The sequence below is a fragment of the Dermacentor andersoni genome, chromosome 11 (genome assembly GCF_023375885.2).
Source record: "Dermacentor andersoni chromosome 11, qqDerAnde1_hic_scaffold, whole genome shotgun sequence".
Taxonomy (NCBI): Eukaryota; Metazoa; Arthropoda; class Arachnida; order Ixodida; family Ixodidae; genus Dermacentor; species Dermacentor andersoni.
The window spans coordinates 73,525,187-73,543,599 of record NC_092824.1 but is presented as its reverse complement, the minus strand read 5'-3'; the positions used below and the strand labels follow the sequence as shown (position 1 = coordinate 73,543,599).

Here is an 18,413-nt window from a genome sequence, read left to right as displayed (position 1 = left end):
CCGCATGTCGATGATGGTGGTCACGATATCCATACTATGGCACGTATGCTCGAAGGGCAACCAACCAAGTAACGACCAGTTAATTTAAGATAGAGAAGATGATGTGAAGAAATTTAGAGCAATATAAAGTTGGGCACATTTCATAGCGTGGATGATCGGGAGCACATGCGCCCGCCAGTTTCTATGGGGCCAAAGACGAAGGATCTAAATGAACAAGATTATAACCTTTTATTAACCGCTTCGTGAAAGCTTCCCTTCACATAGCTTTTGGCATTCACAGTAGATCTGATTTTAGGCGTGCAAGAATTATCTTCTGAGAACTAGTTAAATGCTTAAATTTATGAAGGCTGGGTCGCGCGAGCGTGTGCTTTGTCGGTCAAGTTTACCGATATTTCTGCGTTTGCTTGAGATATGTATTAACCCTGCAACCAATACCCTGTGGTAAACATATGTATGTGCACCTCCATCACCCCCCCCCCCCCCCCCCCCCAAACGGAGAGGCTTACCTCTGTAGAGAAATAAGCGAGAAAAAAAGGACAGGAACTGAACTCATGTTTTAGCTGACTGCAGAATGTGTGGCTATCCTGGGTGATGGATATGTGCTAACCGTACAAAAAAGAGAACATCCCCATTATATATATATATATATATATATATATATATATATATATATATATATATGTGTGTGTGTGTGTGTGTGTGTGTGTGTGTGTGTGTGTGTGTGTATTCCTTCAAAAGAGAATCTCAACGAGCACTTTCTATATGTTCGCGGCGTGCAAAACGCTCCCTAAGCATGTATAGACGACGTTTTGCAGATGCGTTATGTACATACATATCTGGCCACAAACACAACTAGCCTTACATTCATGTAGCCATACAACGCTTCAGAAGTGCCTTGTTTTACCCATCTCTCACAACTGTTCTCGACATGGGTAAGAAGGCGTTCTGTGGGCGCTCTCAATGGCTGTAGGTGAAGTTTACTTTGGCTCGTCACAGACGTCTATAAAACGTGTTGTGTTTAGTGGGTCAGCGACATTTCTGATTACGTCTAGGATGTTATGTAAGAATTTTTTAAAGATGCGTTTGAGTAAATATCTGAATGAATGTTCTTGCCTTACAGCCAAACTAATAAATGAATCGCTTAACTACAGCGTTGACCCTTGCACGGACTTCTACGCACATGTTTGCAATCGGTGGGAAAGCCGTCATCAACATCATAGCGGGAGCTATGATGTTTATCAGGATATTGATGACAATATTCCTGAAAAGCTAAGCTGTAAGTCGTTCTTGTTGCTTTGGAATTCGTGGCAATCGTCGCTGCATACTTGAATTTAGCTTGAAACGCGCTGTAGATTATCTGAGCGATTTTGCATTCACTTGGTATGCGTTCTAGAAATAAATCACTTTCTTGTGTTTTGGTGTCAAACACTGAGACACGAGGATACGACTAAATCAAAGCTCAAGGTTGATCAATGAAGTGGCAGCGCCTTTACTCTTTGCGAACATAAGATATAGATGTGAATGCTTGCAATACATATTCTCCATTTTTGTTTTGGTGTAGCTCGAGAAATATATATATTGAGATTAGGAATTTAGAAATATAAATAGTAAAACTGCGGCCTTACAACCGTAATGACAATTATGCACTTTGCGGTAAACATGAAAATGTTCATACGCAAGAAGTGGCTTCTTGCTTTTGCTTTATGTCACTTTTTAATGTCATTGCTAGCACATTGAACCTCACAGTAGTGTAATGCTTCACCTGTTTTACCCGGCTGTGTTTTCCCTAAGGCGCTTGTATGCGTTATTTAGATGAGCAAGCTTTACTGAAAAAAATGCATGCATTAGGATGCCAGCTTATAAGCTGCTCTTGTTTCGGAGTGTGCGGAAATCTTCATCGATATCCAATACGTTGAAGTTTTCAAACATTTTTTGGAGCCTATGTTTAGTTAGTAGTGTATCTTAATGTTTCCGCTGGCGATAGTTACACATTCATTATCCCTGGAAGTATATGCTTCAGCTGTAACAAGCTTTGTTAGACGACGCCACATTGATAAACAGGTGATGTATACTGAACTCCCAATACATCTCTGCTTACAGATATTCTTGGAAACAGAACTTTGGTTGAGTGTAACCAAACCATAATAGACAAGGTCGCAATCGCGTATAATGCGTGTTTAGGTAAGTGGTGTTATCACGTGAGGGCTGAGGTCATGAATGCATAAATATATTCTTTTTCCTCAATGAATTCCCATAATAAGTTGCCCAAAAAATGCAGCGCATAGGCCCACAATACAAGGCAGGCTTCATCGCATCACACTACACCGAAGAAAATGGTGTTTATTTGCAATAATGGTCCTCATCATCATACATCATCATCAGCCTGGTTACGCCCACTGCAGGGCAAAGGCCTTTCCCATACTACTCCAACTACCCCGGTCGTGTACTGATTGTGCCATGTTGTCCCTGCAAACTTCTTAATCTCATCCGCCCACCTAACTTACTGCCGCCCTCTGCTAGGCTTAATAGACCATAATAGACAAAGTGACAATCATGTATAAGGCGTGTATAGGTAAGTTAGGTTATCCCGTGACGGCTGACCTCATCAATACATAAATATGTTCTTTTTCATCAAGGAATTCAAATAATAAATTGCCTAAAGAAGGCAGCGCACATGGTGTTTCTTCACAATAATGTTATTAAAAGCCTCATAAGTGTGTAGTAATATTTTAGCTAAATTTCCCAACTTGGTGCCAGCTATCAAAATAACTACTGCAAATCTTACTGACCGATACACATGTTAAATAATTCTCGTAACAAACTGCACATGTGTACATCAAGCTCGAAGCGTTCGCTGCCACCGTAACTACTTGCGTGTAGCATAGGCGACGTTGAGTAATTTCTTTTTTTGTACAGCCCAGCGGCTACTGCGGGTTCATGTACACGCGCGGTTTTTTTTTTTTTTTCAACCATGTTGCTTCCATGTGGGATTGGTCAGGTGGAAGTGATTTATCAAGATAACAAGAAGCAGCCACAAGTGAAAAATATTTGAGAAGTTTAATATTTGCAAGGAGAATCTCTAAACTTCGAGGAAAGTTCATTTAAGCATGTCTGCTCATTATCAAGCCATCGAGAACACAGTTTTTAAGGACGTTGGGAAGCATCAAAAGGCACAGACCTAATAAAGGCCTATGTTCATAGCTTTCTATCAAATCAATAAATCTGTTGCTTCTCTTTTCCATCAGAGAAGAGAAATTCACGTGCAACAAATGCATCGCTAAAAACCTTTTCCTTACACCCGTGTTTTGGTACATCAAAATAGCTGATGTTTAGAACTATTATTGTGCACGATCAGGCTCGTTTCGTTCGCATTTCACCGTACTGAAACATTTAAACTCGAATGTTTGCAGGCATAATTATTGTGACCACAGCATGACTTCATGGGTTTAATTAATATAGGAGGGTAATTTCTTGACACAATATGCATGTTTTTAATGCCCTAGAGTTGACCAAGCAGTAATATGTCTCGTTTGACCAGCACCAGCACTTGGACATGTACAAAACACTGCTGTTTGAGAAATTAGAATTGTTGCTCTGTCACCTGCAGTTCGAGTTTTACTTAAAGACAGTGGCTACATAAAAACACCGTTTCCTCTGAGCCCTCACTGTCAGTGTAGCGCATTCAACAAATCGGATCTGCGGCAGAGTGCATGCATTGTAAGGTAATCCCACTATACCTTTCACCTATATCTTTGACTTCTCTTTGGCTGAAATCATGAAAGATCGTTAAACTTTTGTTAAATCTCAAAGCTGCGAAGTTATATGAAAATGGCATCGGCCCAATATAATACATTTTTTCATTGCTGAAAATATGAACGCAGTAAATAGCACTGACGTCAGTGCTCGTCCACCACCTCGGATTAGTCAACGTGCACCTAATATTAGTGCATGAAAGGTTTAACGTTTCGTTCGTATTGAAATGCGTCTTCTGCGGTCGCGATTAAATTCGCTACCTTGACCAAAGCCATAGATGCAAAGCTGCCTCAGCGGCCAGAGAAGTGTTGCTTTTATGGGAATCCGTTTCAGTAAGGTCGTGTAGATGCTACACTGTTTCCTGCGGTTCTGCTTCTGCACACCCTACGTCATTTGCTCGCTTGAAAAATTTACATTGTGTTTATTGTTCAGGAATCGCGGGAACGGGACGCACAGTTACTTCAATTGTATCCAGTTTGTCCACAACTGCTATCTTGTCTAGTAGCACCGTTTTCTTGCTTTGTTGCGCCGCCTTTTCTCTACTCCGCACTCCCCCAAAGCATGCGAGCTGCCACGAGTGAAGAATGGCACGGCATTTATTCCCTGCGTTTGCGACTGCTTGAGCCTCGACCTGCCTTCACTCTACCCCGTTTCTGCCTTTCAACCTAACGCCTCCCCTCTGGGCTGGGCGCCTTAGTACAATAGCAAGTGCTGCAGCTTCTGTAATGCTTTTGTATGTGTTTTTTTTTTTTTGGGGGGGGGGGGTGTTTACAGCAGTCGAGAGCAATGAGGTTATGTATTGCTACGAGGTCCTGCCAGCAATAAAGCTGAAGAGGGAGAGGACGACTACGCTCGGTGATGTTCGCGTGGTTCGGTAGTCATCTTGAGTGACATCCGAAGCGTCCTTTTATATATAAGCTGTAAATATATTACACGTCTTTTCTTTCCCGTAACATTTTGGTGGAGATGCGTAGCAACATGAAGCTCCCGGAATGGCAGGCCCTGCAGCCGCGTACGGTGGCTAGTGAAGCATAGGCGGCTAGATTCCTACAGGCAAAAGAGCCCAGTCCCCAGTATAGGCGGCCGCAGAATGCGTACAGGAATGTTGCGCAATAAAAAAATTGAGAAGCGACGTCTTTGAGATATATATCAGTATACAATTGTGTGATGCTGTCGAAAAAATAAAAATTCCGCGTCTAGCTTTTGTCGCAGGCTTCGAGAAAAGCAACTTCCCGGACGCTTTGCCAATCACACTTGTTCGCTGTGTTAAAATATGAACGATCTTTTTTGTGATGTGAATGCGCAATATTCACGACTGATTACCTGCTGGTTGGCCAGAAGCATTTTCAGCCACAGCCGAATCCACGCTTCCAATATGCCAAAGCTAACGTCGGCGATCTCAAACACCCATTTGTGCAAGCGCTTGAGTCCGATGTCTAGCGTGATTGACTGGAACTCATCAGATGCGATGGCTGTGTTGTTCTCTGCGTGTAGCGTGGGTGAGTATTTGTCGTGTTGGCGATCTGCGGCCGTGGCGGGAACGATAGACAGCTTGGTTCCGTGTCGACGAGCAGGCGGTTGCCCCTGATGTAGTCGACTACGAAGAATAGGCGGCTTGCGCGAGGGCCGATGCCTTATGCCGCCGTTTGCGACTGGCCTGTGCGTTTCCCGTCCACGCGCATGGCTGGGTGGAACGACTTCCTTGTTCGCGAAAGCGACGGTGGCACCAGCACAACTTGCGCGGCGAGTCCCTAGGTGCGCTGCGACACTGCGAAGACGAATGATTGCGCCGAAGTTGGTCGCCAATGTTGACAACTGCCGTCAGCTCCTCCTGTGCACTGGTAAGGTGGTCGACTGTTTTCTCCACGCGCGAGAGTCGGTCTCCTGGCCTTGAGGCTCTTGCAGCGGCGATATGAAGCTGCGCCGGAGACGAGCAGCCGCATATGCGGTCAGCGAGTGCAGCTAGCCAATCGAGCGTCGTCTCGTCGGAATCCGCAAGCACCATGCGTGGGGACTGCGGGAGCAAACGAAAGCACAGCTCGCGCAAAATTGGATGCTAGCTCTCGTTTGCGGAGTGGCCAGCCAGCAACTGACGCAGGCGGTGCCTCGGAGAGTAGCTGCTGGAGCCTTCTCAATTGCGATGGCTCGAGGCGCTACAGTGCGTTTCAGGTCGACGTATGCTGGCCGAAAGTGCACCTACTAGCAAGTCGTCTATGGCATCCGCGATATCGGACAGTAGCGCGGCGACGACGTGCAGGTACAGTCACGTGCAATGTGACCCGCAACACCGGAGCCCGTGGACGAAGTGGCTCGAAGACTGTACGGCTGCTCAGCCACAGGATAAGTTCCAGACCCTAATACAGCTTAAATTAGCGCTATTTATTAAGCCGCTATTTCCCATGTCAGAGCCGCCGCGAGCCCTGGAACCCCTTCGACCACGAAACAGGGTGTTGCCAGTCACATTGCACGCGACTGTACGTTGCTGTCTGTGAAGTGATGCACTAAAGTTGAAAACGGGCCTCTACTTGCACAAATCAAACTCGATGATTCTAGGGCCAAAAGCTGGGAAGCTGAAGCTCTGCGACAATGACAGGACACGTAAATGTGGCGTCGTCTCTGTCAGCAGGAGTAGGAGCAGCGTCTTCGATGGCTAGTGCTCGACAAAAGAAAGAACGTAAATATCCTGCCTTACCACTTGTTCGGAGCTCGGTTTAGCGGAGCCAATATACGTTTTGACAGGTTGAGACGGAGTGTCGACTGGCTTTATTCAAAAGAAAAAGGAGGTTTGCCCAGTGGCTGTGGTGGCGCCCCCGTCGGGCGAGCAAAGGGAAGCGACCCCTACGGCCCGGCAACTTGCATTTACAGGGTGAGGGGACGATGAAGTGCGGGTGGTCGCTACAACCTAAAAATTTTCCACCAGCAACTCTCAAGTATATGACGCGCGACCAACGTCTACATTTATTGGTTTGCTGTACGTCTCGTCAGTGACATTACATGACTGGGCAGGTGGAGGAACTGCACATTGTATTTTGTTATCTGCTCCCGGAAGCTCTCAAAGGTCGGTATTTTATTTACGGTACTCTATTAAGAGCTCTTTATTTTGTTACAAAACTGCCAAGCTGGTTTTCGTGCTCGATCGCCCCCCCCCCCACCTAGTGTAAAACCTATTCTTTACATCCCTTCAGGGCATTCAAATGGGGTCGAGAATGCAGTCAAGGTCTCCTGTTCGAAGTCTACACTGAAGAAGTCATGCCCACATCGCACAGAGAAATATTTTGGAGGAACACTTGAGCAACTATATTTGCACAATTTCCTTAGCATCAGTTGGCCTTCCTGGGCGTAAGAGTACTGCAATAGGTAAAGATGGTAGCGAGAGTGTCGGAGCCAGACAGCAATCCAAAGAAGTTACAGACTGTCAGCATTCCGCAACTTCACGGTGTTTCCCGTGGTCTAAAAGAGTGGGACAAATGTACGGGTGTAACGTGGTCTTTTCGGCAAACAAGCTATGCGCCGCTGTAGACAAGAAGGCAGAAGGCGAAGCATTCATGGGTGCACGTTCACACACCGCTGCAGGTTGGTCGAGTGTGCAATAGGCATTGTATACCACGTTCCACTTCCTTTCGGGAAATGTTATGTCGACAAAACGGGTCGTTGTCTGAGTAATAGATTTATTGACCACAAACCTTCTTGGAGGAGACAGCTGTGTTGAAACTTATCATTACATTGTAAGGGATCCTGCAGTGCGCCAACGTTTTGTAATCTAGGGTACTTTCGAGATGCAAAAACAAGGTGGCCAGAAATATTCAAGATACATTTTTTATTAGCAAATCGGGTGAAACATGTGTCTTGAAGCCATCCATTACGCTACGTGCCGCAGAGTCAGTTTGGTTAGATATGCCGCACTGAGTTACGCTTAGACATCAATGTTTATTCCCCACTTTCCAAACTCCTTGGTCGAGACGGTATTGTGGCGACACCAAGAGAGTCAAGAGAGTCAAGACGTAGTGAAAAGGTCCAAACTAGTTATTTGTGTCGCCTTTTTCATCTGTATCGCTTCTGTCACGCATGTTGACACACGTGCTTCTTTATCGGGTATCCACGTTTCACCTCCTAAGGGATGTTATCGCAAAGCCCCGGACGCGCCTGCATATATCGGAAGTTTCTCGAATGTTATCGATGGTTCTATCCGCTGTCTTTTAAAACTGATCAAGTTTTACATGCCAAAACTACTTTCTTATTATGAGACACGCCGTAGTGGAGGATTGCGGAAATTGCGACCACCTGGGCTTCTTTAACGTGCACCTAAATCTAAGTACATGGGCGTTTTCGCATTTCGCCCCCATTGAAATGCGGCCGCCATGACCGGGATTCGATCCCGCGACCTCATGCTCAGCTGCCTAACACCATAGCCACTGAGTAACCACGGCTGGTTATCCGCTGTCTGTTGTCCCCGAGCCTTGTGGGGTCTGATTTCATGTATGTGCGAGGCAAATGCTGTAGAACTTTCTGTTAGACACGCAGGCACCAGCGATTACTATGAAACCTTCGAAGACTGATGTATAAAAGCCGACGCGCTTGACCCGCTGATCAGATTTTCGACGATAGCATCTGTGTTCGCCGCTATCGTTGTACTTTGAATGTAGCCTGTTTTTGAGGGCAGAGGTTCGCCCAATAAAACACTAGCTTCTCCATTCACAGTTTTGTTGCCTTCTTCACCCTATCTACCGCGTGAAAATATACACGCTCTCAACCACCCCCCGATGTGGCGTGCAGACACGCAGCAGCAGCAGGAGTATAGTAGACAGCTTCGCTCTAAAACCCGGGCGGCGTCTTACTGGGCGTCGTTCGAGAAAGGGAGCGACAATACGGTTGTGTAAGTTCTGAGCGAAAGAAAATCCTTCACCTAAATTAATGTCCTTTTAACACCTCTAATAGCAATACGAACATAGTGGGCTAAAAATTCTTACAGTCACTGCGATATAGCAAAGCGGGGAACTTGGCGGTTGGTGCGGGCGATTATAACAGGGCCTCTAAAAAGGGGGGAACGAAACTAGACCTGGCGATGAGATTAAGGATAGCCTGATTTTGTATCACCGGAACCTGTTTGCAAGATACGCACACTGCAGAGAGCGTATCCTGAGGCACCTATTCATCAGACGACTGCCGCGTCGGCTGAATCGTGACATGTCAATCTTCAAAGGACCCAGTTGCTATAAGGCGAAGTTGTAAGCACTCTGTGTGAATGCGCTTTGTTAATTGCGCACTTCTAACACAACTAAATATGAACATATGCAGTGATTATCTGCACGTAGGTGCATTTCGAATAAGTGCATGGTAATTTCAGAAATATGAATTATGTGCAAATGCTGCCCCTGCAAATTTCTTCCACTGTTGCTTAAGCTAGAGCTGGGCTCGGCTTACGTGAACGTCAGGACCACTGATATCGCACCGGATAAATTGCTAGACGAAATACTCGCACAGCACTTTACATTTTTGGCTTCGAAAGCTAGGCTACTCCAATGAACACACCCACTGGGTACCAAGACATCTGCTTTAGATGTTGAATTTAATGTACGAGTATTATCAGTCCACTAGTTATGTTTGGTGTAGATTCAATACACATAAACATATTCTGTGCTCTTTTGATGTCAGCGGTATTTGTCTGCTACATTTTTAAGCACACATATCAGCCCGGATAAGAAACATTGTGACCATACAAAATGTCCTTTTACATCAAATGCAGAACAACAAATCATTAGCATTTCTTTTGCCTTAAAGGCATCATGCATTGGTGTTATAAAATTTGTTGAACTGCTATGTTCCGTGGTCCTTACAGTGAAGCACAATAAAGGGGGAAGTGCTTGAAATTTTAAAAGCGTCATTCTTTAGCATCCTGCACAATTAGTTAACGTTTCAGTACGTGTTGTGAAAAGTACGTGTATCTGGTACACGTAAAACGCGCTGTGTCAATTACATTCCAGCCCATCTTTCACTTGGCTTAGTTTGTCTTCGTATAAGATGGGAAGCAAAATGGAGAGTGGGTAAACCGCAAACCTGCAGCGTTTACGAAATTTTCTTGGAGACAACGTTATGAAGACAGCATAGTCTTGTAGGGCATGTTAGGATTATTTGCATTTACTTCCATTTCTGACGATTCACTGAATAAATTTCTTTAAAGCACTTCCAGATGCTCGGGAGGCTTTTATTAGAGTGCTGAATGAATCCGGATTTCCTGTCTGGCCGATTCTCACCGAAGAAAACATCTTCAGCTCCACTAATTCTGCAGATTTACTTCGGAATATGAGCATTTCTACAATTGGCCACGTGGACGTTGTAGATATGAAAGTATACGCCACGAATCCGCAGAATCCTTATTCAATGGTGGTAAGTTATTCAAAATTTATATATTTTTTTAGATGTCACGATAGTTTAGCTGAGTACGAAACATGTAAATTAATATGTGTTCGTAAGACTCCAAAACCTCGATGTACGAGAGACGAACTTCCGAAGCATATACATTACGGCTGGTTTATATATGCTGGGTGGTTGATACAACGTTATTGTGTTCACGCTGCGTCTCAGATGTGACCAACGACTTTGTCGACAAAACCAAAACGGCTCCTTTTTCAAGACATGTCTCATTACGTACAGCATAAAGAACACAAGGTTGGCAAATAACAAGCTGCACTAAGCCAAAGCGGGACCATAACACTATTGCCTCTAGTATATTCTTTGTTTGTTGTGTAGGTTCGTATAATAAATAACAGTTTGCAGTGGCTTACCGAAAAATTTCGTTTGATGTGGGAGGGTTCATGTTGCAGCGCGGCCTCCTCCTTAAAGAAGTTGTCGAGGGATCAAATACTTGAATAATAACTGTTTGTCATTGCCAATGATGCTGCGAACAAATTCTCGAACGCTAGGCACTGTCAACACAAGCAAGTTTGTATTTTTTTCATAAAGTAATATATTCTCCTGTGCCAAAAATTGTGCCAGAAATATGAGTATCTATGCTTCCATTTTTTCTTTTTATTTAATATGTAGATATCACACGAACTTTAGAGCTATGTGAGTTCAAAACGAGCAAAGCAGTACATGCCGCTGATATGAAAAACCTAAAGATCCTGAAATGAACAAGTTGAGGGCTTGAGGGCAAATATTTTAATGAAACCGCCATTCAAAAACCTTGTTTACATTTTTGTATGTATGCAACGGCCAGCGAAAAATTTCATTGATGCTGTCCTTTGTTCCAATGTATCGCGCAGGAGCAGCTGTCACCGGCCGTGTATTGCAAGTGAGTGCACCAAGATTATAGCCGCAACAGAAGGCAAACATAAAAACCAGGAGTTCTGCAAAATATACATCAGAAATTCGAAGTCACAATGGAATATAGAAATGCGAGATACAGCTTGATAAAGCGCGAGAAGTGTCTCTGGAAACAAAGTTCACTGCATGTATACGCAGAATCTCGCAACAAGATATTTAAATATACGTTTAAGTCTGCAATACATCTACGTATCTAAGCAAAAGTCGCAGTATATGGTGCGTCAAACCAGACAAATAAACGTGTGTCACAATCACAGATTCACAGATAACAATTCTAAGGCTTGGCGGCCCCCCCCATCCCTCCCCTTCCCTCCACTCCCTACGATGTATCGCGTGCGGCGGAAGGTGGCGTGCTGCTTCTCCGCTTTTATTAGAATGTGAAGATATCAGCCCAGCGGTCTATTTAGGCACCTGTGCCCTCCTTGAAGGCCTTGGGTTCAGCGAGAGCAAAAGGAAAGTAAACATGTCCGCAGGTCCATAACAGCATCATCAGCCCGTCCATATGCCACAACAGCTACACGCCTAATATGATAAAAAAATAGAGCTAACCAGTCAATATAGCAGCCTCAGATCTCAATGAATTTAATCTACGGCAATTTGTTGGTTTAGTCAGTTGTCTCATGATCTATGACCAATTTTAAATTTCTACATTTCTAGTGCCTTCAGCATACCGGTGAAAAATGCACTCTGTTGGGGTAATGAATTGAACGTAGAAGAAATAACAGACGATAATGAGCAAGCATCAGCGAATTTCTATTATAAGAATAAGTATCAGTTGCTTTATGCCTATAATAAAAAAATAGCTTAGTAAGTCACTAAGTTGCATAAATTTTTCAGATTCGGGAAATACCCCTTCAAGAAAAAATAATGAGAATGGGAGATATCAAACCAGTTGTGAGAAACACTATCAAGTTCTTACGCCCCGAAATTAACAGTTCAGTGCTTCAAAACCTCACTGATCAATTGTCGAACTTCTCAAAAAAAGTGAGTATGCAAAATTTTACCAGTTCAATAGTTACACTAACGGCTACGGTCGCTAAGTGGTTTATGCTGAGCATGAAACCACTTCCGTTATTATCGTATGCGGCAAAGCGCAAGGACACTCGTGCTTAATGGCTCATGTCCACGTTATAGAACTGCCGTCTGTGTAAACTTATACGTGGTCTCTATTACGTCATCTCTCATCAGTTTCGAATACTTTTAGCACGTCGCACACGGACGCAATCATTTATTCACTCAAACAATTTTGAAGTTTTAGGTACCAGGACCACGATTTGAGTACGACACACGGCACAGTGGGAAACCCTGGAATCATTTGGCCACCTGGGATTCCTTAGCCTGCACCTAAATCCAAGTATATAAGTGTTTGGCATTTTGCCAGCATTAAAATGTGGCAACCATGGTCAGGACAGAAACCTGGACTTCGAGTTGAATATCGCATTGAAGTAACCACTGGGTGGCTGGGGTGGGCATTCAAACAATTAGTATTTCTATTGGCAACTTCATGGACAGCCTTCAGTTGTTACAGCCTGCTTAAACAATGTTCACTATCATCCAAAACTCAGAGCCATGCCCATTTTATATTATGAGTATTGTACATATTATAAACACATTTCGCGTGTACTGTACGAAATTTGTGGTAATACTTGATTTTGCATGCTAAAATGATTAAAAAGAGCCATGCTATCTCTCATGAAAAAAGGACACCTCTAGAAAAGGACGAGGCAGACAAGTTAGATGCAGGAATGTTTCCCGGTGGTGGCTGCCGTACCAACGCCTCTGGCGTGGAGCGAAGCAGACAGGCGATAACGAACAATATCATATGCCTTTTCAATTGTAGTAGCGCAGTTGCGATTGTGCTCGGTGGATAGTTGGGCAGTGATCAGAATAAGTGTGTCGAAAGCTACGCTTAGTTATCCTTCATGCAAAAAACAGAAGACAGAGTAGCCAGCGGTGTCATGGCGCGAGGTTTGCGCAAATATGTGGAAAGGTAGTAGATTGTCCCATTCACGATGATCAGCCAAAACGTATCAAGAGGAGGCATCAGTACTTGTGCGAATCCGGCGTTTGGTAAGGCCAAACGTTTTAGGGTGGTACGCAGTCGTAATTTTTTGTGCGGTGCCCCAATAGCAAAGTGAGTCTTAATTAACGTAAATGTAGCGACACTCGTCGGTAAGAAGTTGACGAGCATCAGAGTGATGACAAAGACGTCTTGTATCAAGAATACACGGACGTTCGAAGCATAGCTGTAAGGATGGGGCCTTGCAATGGCGTAACGGGTTGAATAATCAGCATGTCAATTTAGTGGCAGAGGTTCAAGAGATCAAATAGGCCCAGAAGCTCGACGCGACCAACGAAGGTTTGCTTGCTAGGTATATCAACATGTGGGTAGCGCACAGTATGATGTACAGCTGGCCTTTTCTAGCGTAGATAAAACTTGAAGGCAGCAACTAACGACCCTCCGTGTGGTCCAGACCGGGCAAGAAAAAAGTGTATACGGACCTAGAGACACTAAGACAGACAGCTGTGGGTACATTGGGAAGTCTCAAGTGCAGTATCCTTCAGATCATTGAAATTACGATAATAATAAGAGACGTTTGAAAATCTCAATAGGGCCCCTTTACCAGTTGGGCATCCACATACACAGCCGAGCGTGATATTTTGTTTCATCTGGTAGTTAGCACCACCAGGACTCTAACCTAGTATTGCTCGCATACGAGGCGCATGCTCTTCCATTTCACCACCACTGCGGTGAAAAAATTGACAGTTACTTTAGCGTATGCTAAAGAGGATGAAGGCAAAAGCCTGTGTGCTCACGAGACGTTCATTACATTACATGACCTTTTCATTCTAATGCAGTTTTTTATTACTTGCTTCCCCCCGCTAAAGGTCTGGCATTCGAGGGCCCAAATACATGTGTAGTAATTAACTTCGTATAATTAACATCGAAGGTAGCGGGTTCGACTCCAATCAAGAGTAGTGGGATCGTTTGCTTTAATTAACTCCATTCCAATTACCTGTGTTTTTACTTCGCCTTAAGTAATACAAAAGGAAGTGGGATGGACACTCGACCTTCCCGATATCAATTGGAATCCAACGTGGAGAGATTGCCAGTTCGCCCTAGCTTCATGATGGATCGTGTGGTCGAGTGTCTTAATCAACTTCGTCTTAATTAACAAAAGAAAATGTGGGTACGACTCTCGCGGAAGCTCGAGGGTTCGACTCCTTCCAAATGTCGTGAGTTCGACTCTCTCCTTCACGACGTCAATTGAAATCCAACTTGGATATATCGCCAGTTAGTCCACATCGTGAAGTACGCGCGACTCCCACCAAAGGGGTTGTGAATGCAAGTGCCTTTATCAAGTCCGTCTTAATTACATCTGCCTTAAATACGTTTGTCTTAATTAACACGAAAGGTAATGGGTTTACTGCAGACCATCACAATTTCAATTGGGAGAGAGAGAGAAAGAGAGAGAGAGAGCAAATGATAAATGAAAGGTAGGGAGGTTAACCAGGACTGAGCCCGGTTGGCTACCCTACTCTGGGGAAAGGGAAGGGGGGATGGAAAGATTAAGAGAAGAAAAAGTCCACTGGGGATATTAGTCGGTCACTCAGTCCGGATCACAGACGCTGGCTCAATCCGGTAGCTTTCAAATATCGCAGCAAAGCTTTTGTGGCCTTTTGTAGCTGCGATATGCGAGGCTATGGTCCCAAGATCTTGTTCAAGGTGAACGGCTTGCCATCTAGCTGATTGAGAGCTGTGCAGAGGTCTTGCCTTTCATTTTCAAAAGATGGGCAGTAGCACAGTAGGTGTTCTAAGGTTTCCTCGACACCGCAGGCATTGCATTCGGTGCTATCAGCCATTCCAATAAAATATGTATATGCAATGGTGAATGCGACGCCCAAACGTAAGCGGCACAGCACTGTTTCCTCATTACGTGGAAGACCTGGTAACAGCCGCAGTTGCATAGAGGGATCGAGGGAATGCAATCGATGTTGAATGAATTCAGGTGTGTGCCACTTCTCCAATGTCAAAGAGTGCGCTAGCTTGCCGAAGTGTTGGGCTGCGTCGGTCCGCGATAAAGGTATAGAAACAAGGGTTGCTCATTGGTGTGCTTTCCTAGCAGCTTCGTCAGCGAGGTCGTTGCGGGAGATGCAGCAATGACCAGGCAGCCACTGAAACACGACGTGGTGTCCTTTCGCGATCATGTGATGGTGCATTTCTCGTATCTCCGACACGAGTTGTTCACATGACCCGCGACGAAGGGATGACAGAAGACATTGTAAGGCCGCCTTCAAATCGCAGAATATTGCCCACCGATTAGCCGGTTGGTTATTAATATAATCAACGGCACCTCGGTGGGCAACAAGCTCCGAACCTGTCGATGTTGTCAAGTGAGAAATCTTGTATTGGATGCTTAGTGATCGTGATGGTATAACCACTGCGCTGGTGGAGCTGGTCTGAGTGAAAGAGCCATCCGTATATATGTGGACTCGATCAAAGTAGAAAGTGTGCAAACAATCCAGAGCTGCTTGCTTCAAGGCCAAGGTAGACAGGTCAGTCTTCTTTCTTATCCCTGGAACCGTAAGACGCACTTGAGGTTGTTTTAAACACCACAAAGCTGAGGTTGAAGGTGCTGAGGGCGTGAAGCCCGATGATAAGGAGGCACGATGGATGCTGACCTTGTTGTAGAAGGACTCCTGTGGTCGTCGTTCTGGCAGGCACGCAAGAGAGCTTGACTGCATCCGTGAGACATGACGAACATGGGCTCTAAGTGTTTCGGTGCTAATGTAAGTCGTGATCGGATGGTTTTGAGCCATTATAATGGTTCCTGCTGTTGAGGCGCTCCGCGGAAGGCCTAGGCAAACACGTAGTACCTGCGCCTGTACGCTCTGAAGTTGTCGAAGATTTGATTTGCATGTTTTAGCAAGCCCGGGAGAGCTATAGCGCAGGAATTCAATTGGAATTCCACTTGGCGGTATGGGCGGTTCACCCACGTCTCCGCGTGGGCTGAACTCCCGCAAATTGCGTGGGGACAAGCTTCTTTATTAATTATATATTACTTAACGGAGTCTTAATTAACATATGACGTGGCTTCGACTCCAACTAAAGGTCGGGGGCTCCAGTGCCTTAATTCGTTTGGCCACAATTAAGACCAAAGGTCGTGGGTTTGACTCCCACTAAAGGTAGAAAGCTCGACCCCCAATTTTAGTGCCACTGGACTATGTTGCCATAAAATTTCGTGACGACGCATCTTGGAATTTGCGCCCCATGAGGCGTGTAAGGATATCATTTTAAAAGTAACAAGCCTGGCGGTTACATGCCACAACTTCCTAATAAGTGGTTGTCATTTCAAGCATCTGGGACTCTCGTAAATTCTGTCATGCTAAATGTCACTTCGGTTATTGTGAATGCCTATGTTGGACACTTCATCGTTTCTCCTGACGTCCACCCTTAAGCACGTAAAATTTCGGCGCGGAAGGACTTTGCCGCTCTAATGTGCGCCAAAAAAGTTCGCAGCTTCTTGGGCCTTGACTCCTGCTTTCGTTTCTTTGTCCAACATTTTGCGAATGTTGCGCGACATTTTCCTCAGCAAATAAGGAATTATTTCAGGTGCATGCACTGAGCTGGTCCAGATGCTTACAACTTCCCCTTCCCGCTCACTTTGATTCGTCAGCTCCAACAAAAGCCCGTGCTGATGTGCCGATGCCAGTGGTCATGGTATAGGCGTGATTCTGGCCAATGAACAATAAGGGCAAGAACGAGTTATTGGCTACGTCAGTCACCTTCTTTCTACTGCCGAGTGCAAGTATTTAATTACTTCATGCGATTTTATGGCTCTAGTTCAGGCAGGCGGGAAAATTTCGGCTCTTTTTCTATTGCCGGCCATTTACAGTCATTACTGATCACCACGCTCTGTGTAGGCTTTCGTCTCTAAAAAATCTTCCTGGATAGCTTGGAAGCTCGGCTCAGCACTTTCCAGAATAGAACTACTCAGTTGCATTCCTGCATTCAGGCAAGCCTGCATTCCTATCATCGTTCTCCCTCCGACTACCTTTCACGGTATCGGAGGGGACAGCGCCGGCACGACTTTTTACAATATCTGATTCAACGGCCGACATCGACGACACCCGACTCATCTCCTTGCACGTTTGAAGTTCAATGCATTACCATTGTACCACTCTAATATGAACCCTGAGGGTTCTGGCCGTCTGCTCGTCGCTACTGCTCGTCTGCTTCAGACTTTTCTCGCCCAACATTGTGGTATGCCACTGCCCGTCCATTTGGCATGCCACGGACTTATTACCGCATTCATGAGTGCTTCAATTGGCCTGGTCTTCACCACGACGACTGCCATTACATCGCTGGCTGCAAACTGTGTCAACGACGGTAAAAGCCCACTACATTCCGTGCTGATTACTTTCAACCATTTGAAGCAACATGAGAGTCGTTCTGTTGTGATCCGCCGTTGTTGTTAGTGGCTATGGTATTGGGCTGCTAAGCATGATTTCGCAGGATCAAATCGCGGCCATGGCGACAGCATTTATATGTGGGCGAAGTACGAAAACAGCCGTGCACTTAGATTTAGGTCCACGTTAAAGAACCCCAGGTTGCCCAAATTTCAGGAGTTCCCCACTATGGCGTGGCGCATAATCAGATCGTTGTTTTCTGTTGAGTAGACGTTGACCTTCCGGGCTCTTTTCATGCATTGTTTTAGGGGAATAAGTCCGTTGCTATAGCAGGCAATTACCACTTTCTATGCGCTATCACACGAGCTCTTCCGACCAAACTGTGACAAAAATATCGTCGACTTCCTTCTAGAGAACATCATTTTTCACCCCTCTGCCCCTCAGCAGCTCTTCAACCGAGGCTGTTACGTTATTTCTAAACTTGTCTGTGACAATGTACACTCGTGCAGGAGTAAAAACTTGCTACTACTAACCATCCACAAAATAACGGCATAACTTAGCTTGTCAACAGATCCCTTAGTGACATGCTTTCTTTGCTTGTCTCCGCTGTCTATTGTTGCAGGGACGCTGAATTGTCGTTCGTTACCTTTTCCTGTAATTGTTCTCGCCGAAATACTGCAGGGCTCGCTCCATTTTTCATCTTGTTTGGTCACAATTTTACGCCACCTTTGGACGTAGTACCGACGTGTACTTGAAAACTTGCAGGAAAATCAGAAGCGCCTATATGACACCCGCGATTGCGGCGCCCATTGCACACGGAGAGCCCTAGTTCTGCTTTGGTCAACGTCGTGGCACTTCCGCTATTAGAAGTCACGTCCACGCTACTCCCCCCCTTAACGCTTCTTCCGCTAAATAAGTGACATCAT

General features: G+C 45.1%; 1 protein-coding gene across 1 annotated transcript in view; it reads left to right on the top strand.

Annotated features, from left to right (window-relative positions):
• Positions 1-1,124: 1,124 nt before the first annotated feature.
• LOC129382070 (neprilysin-2-like) overlaps positions 1,125-18,413 on the top strand; it is a 78,832-nt gene continuing 61,543 nt past the window's right edge. The window contains exons 1-4 of the mRNA XM_072285305.1: positions 1,125-1,276; positions 2,101-2,181; positions 9,932-10,137; positions 11,914-12,060. Of these exons, the coding sequence (XP_072141406.1) occupies positions 10,054-10,137; positions 11,914-12,060 (231 nt within the window). The 5' untranslated portion in view covers positions 1,125-1,276; positions 2,101-2,181; positions 9,932-10,053. The remainder of the gene's footprint in view (positions 1,277-2,100; positions 2,182-9,931; positions 10,138-11,913; positions 12,061-18,413) is intronic.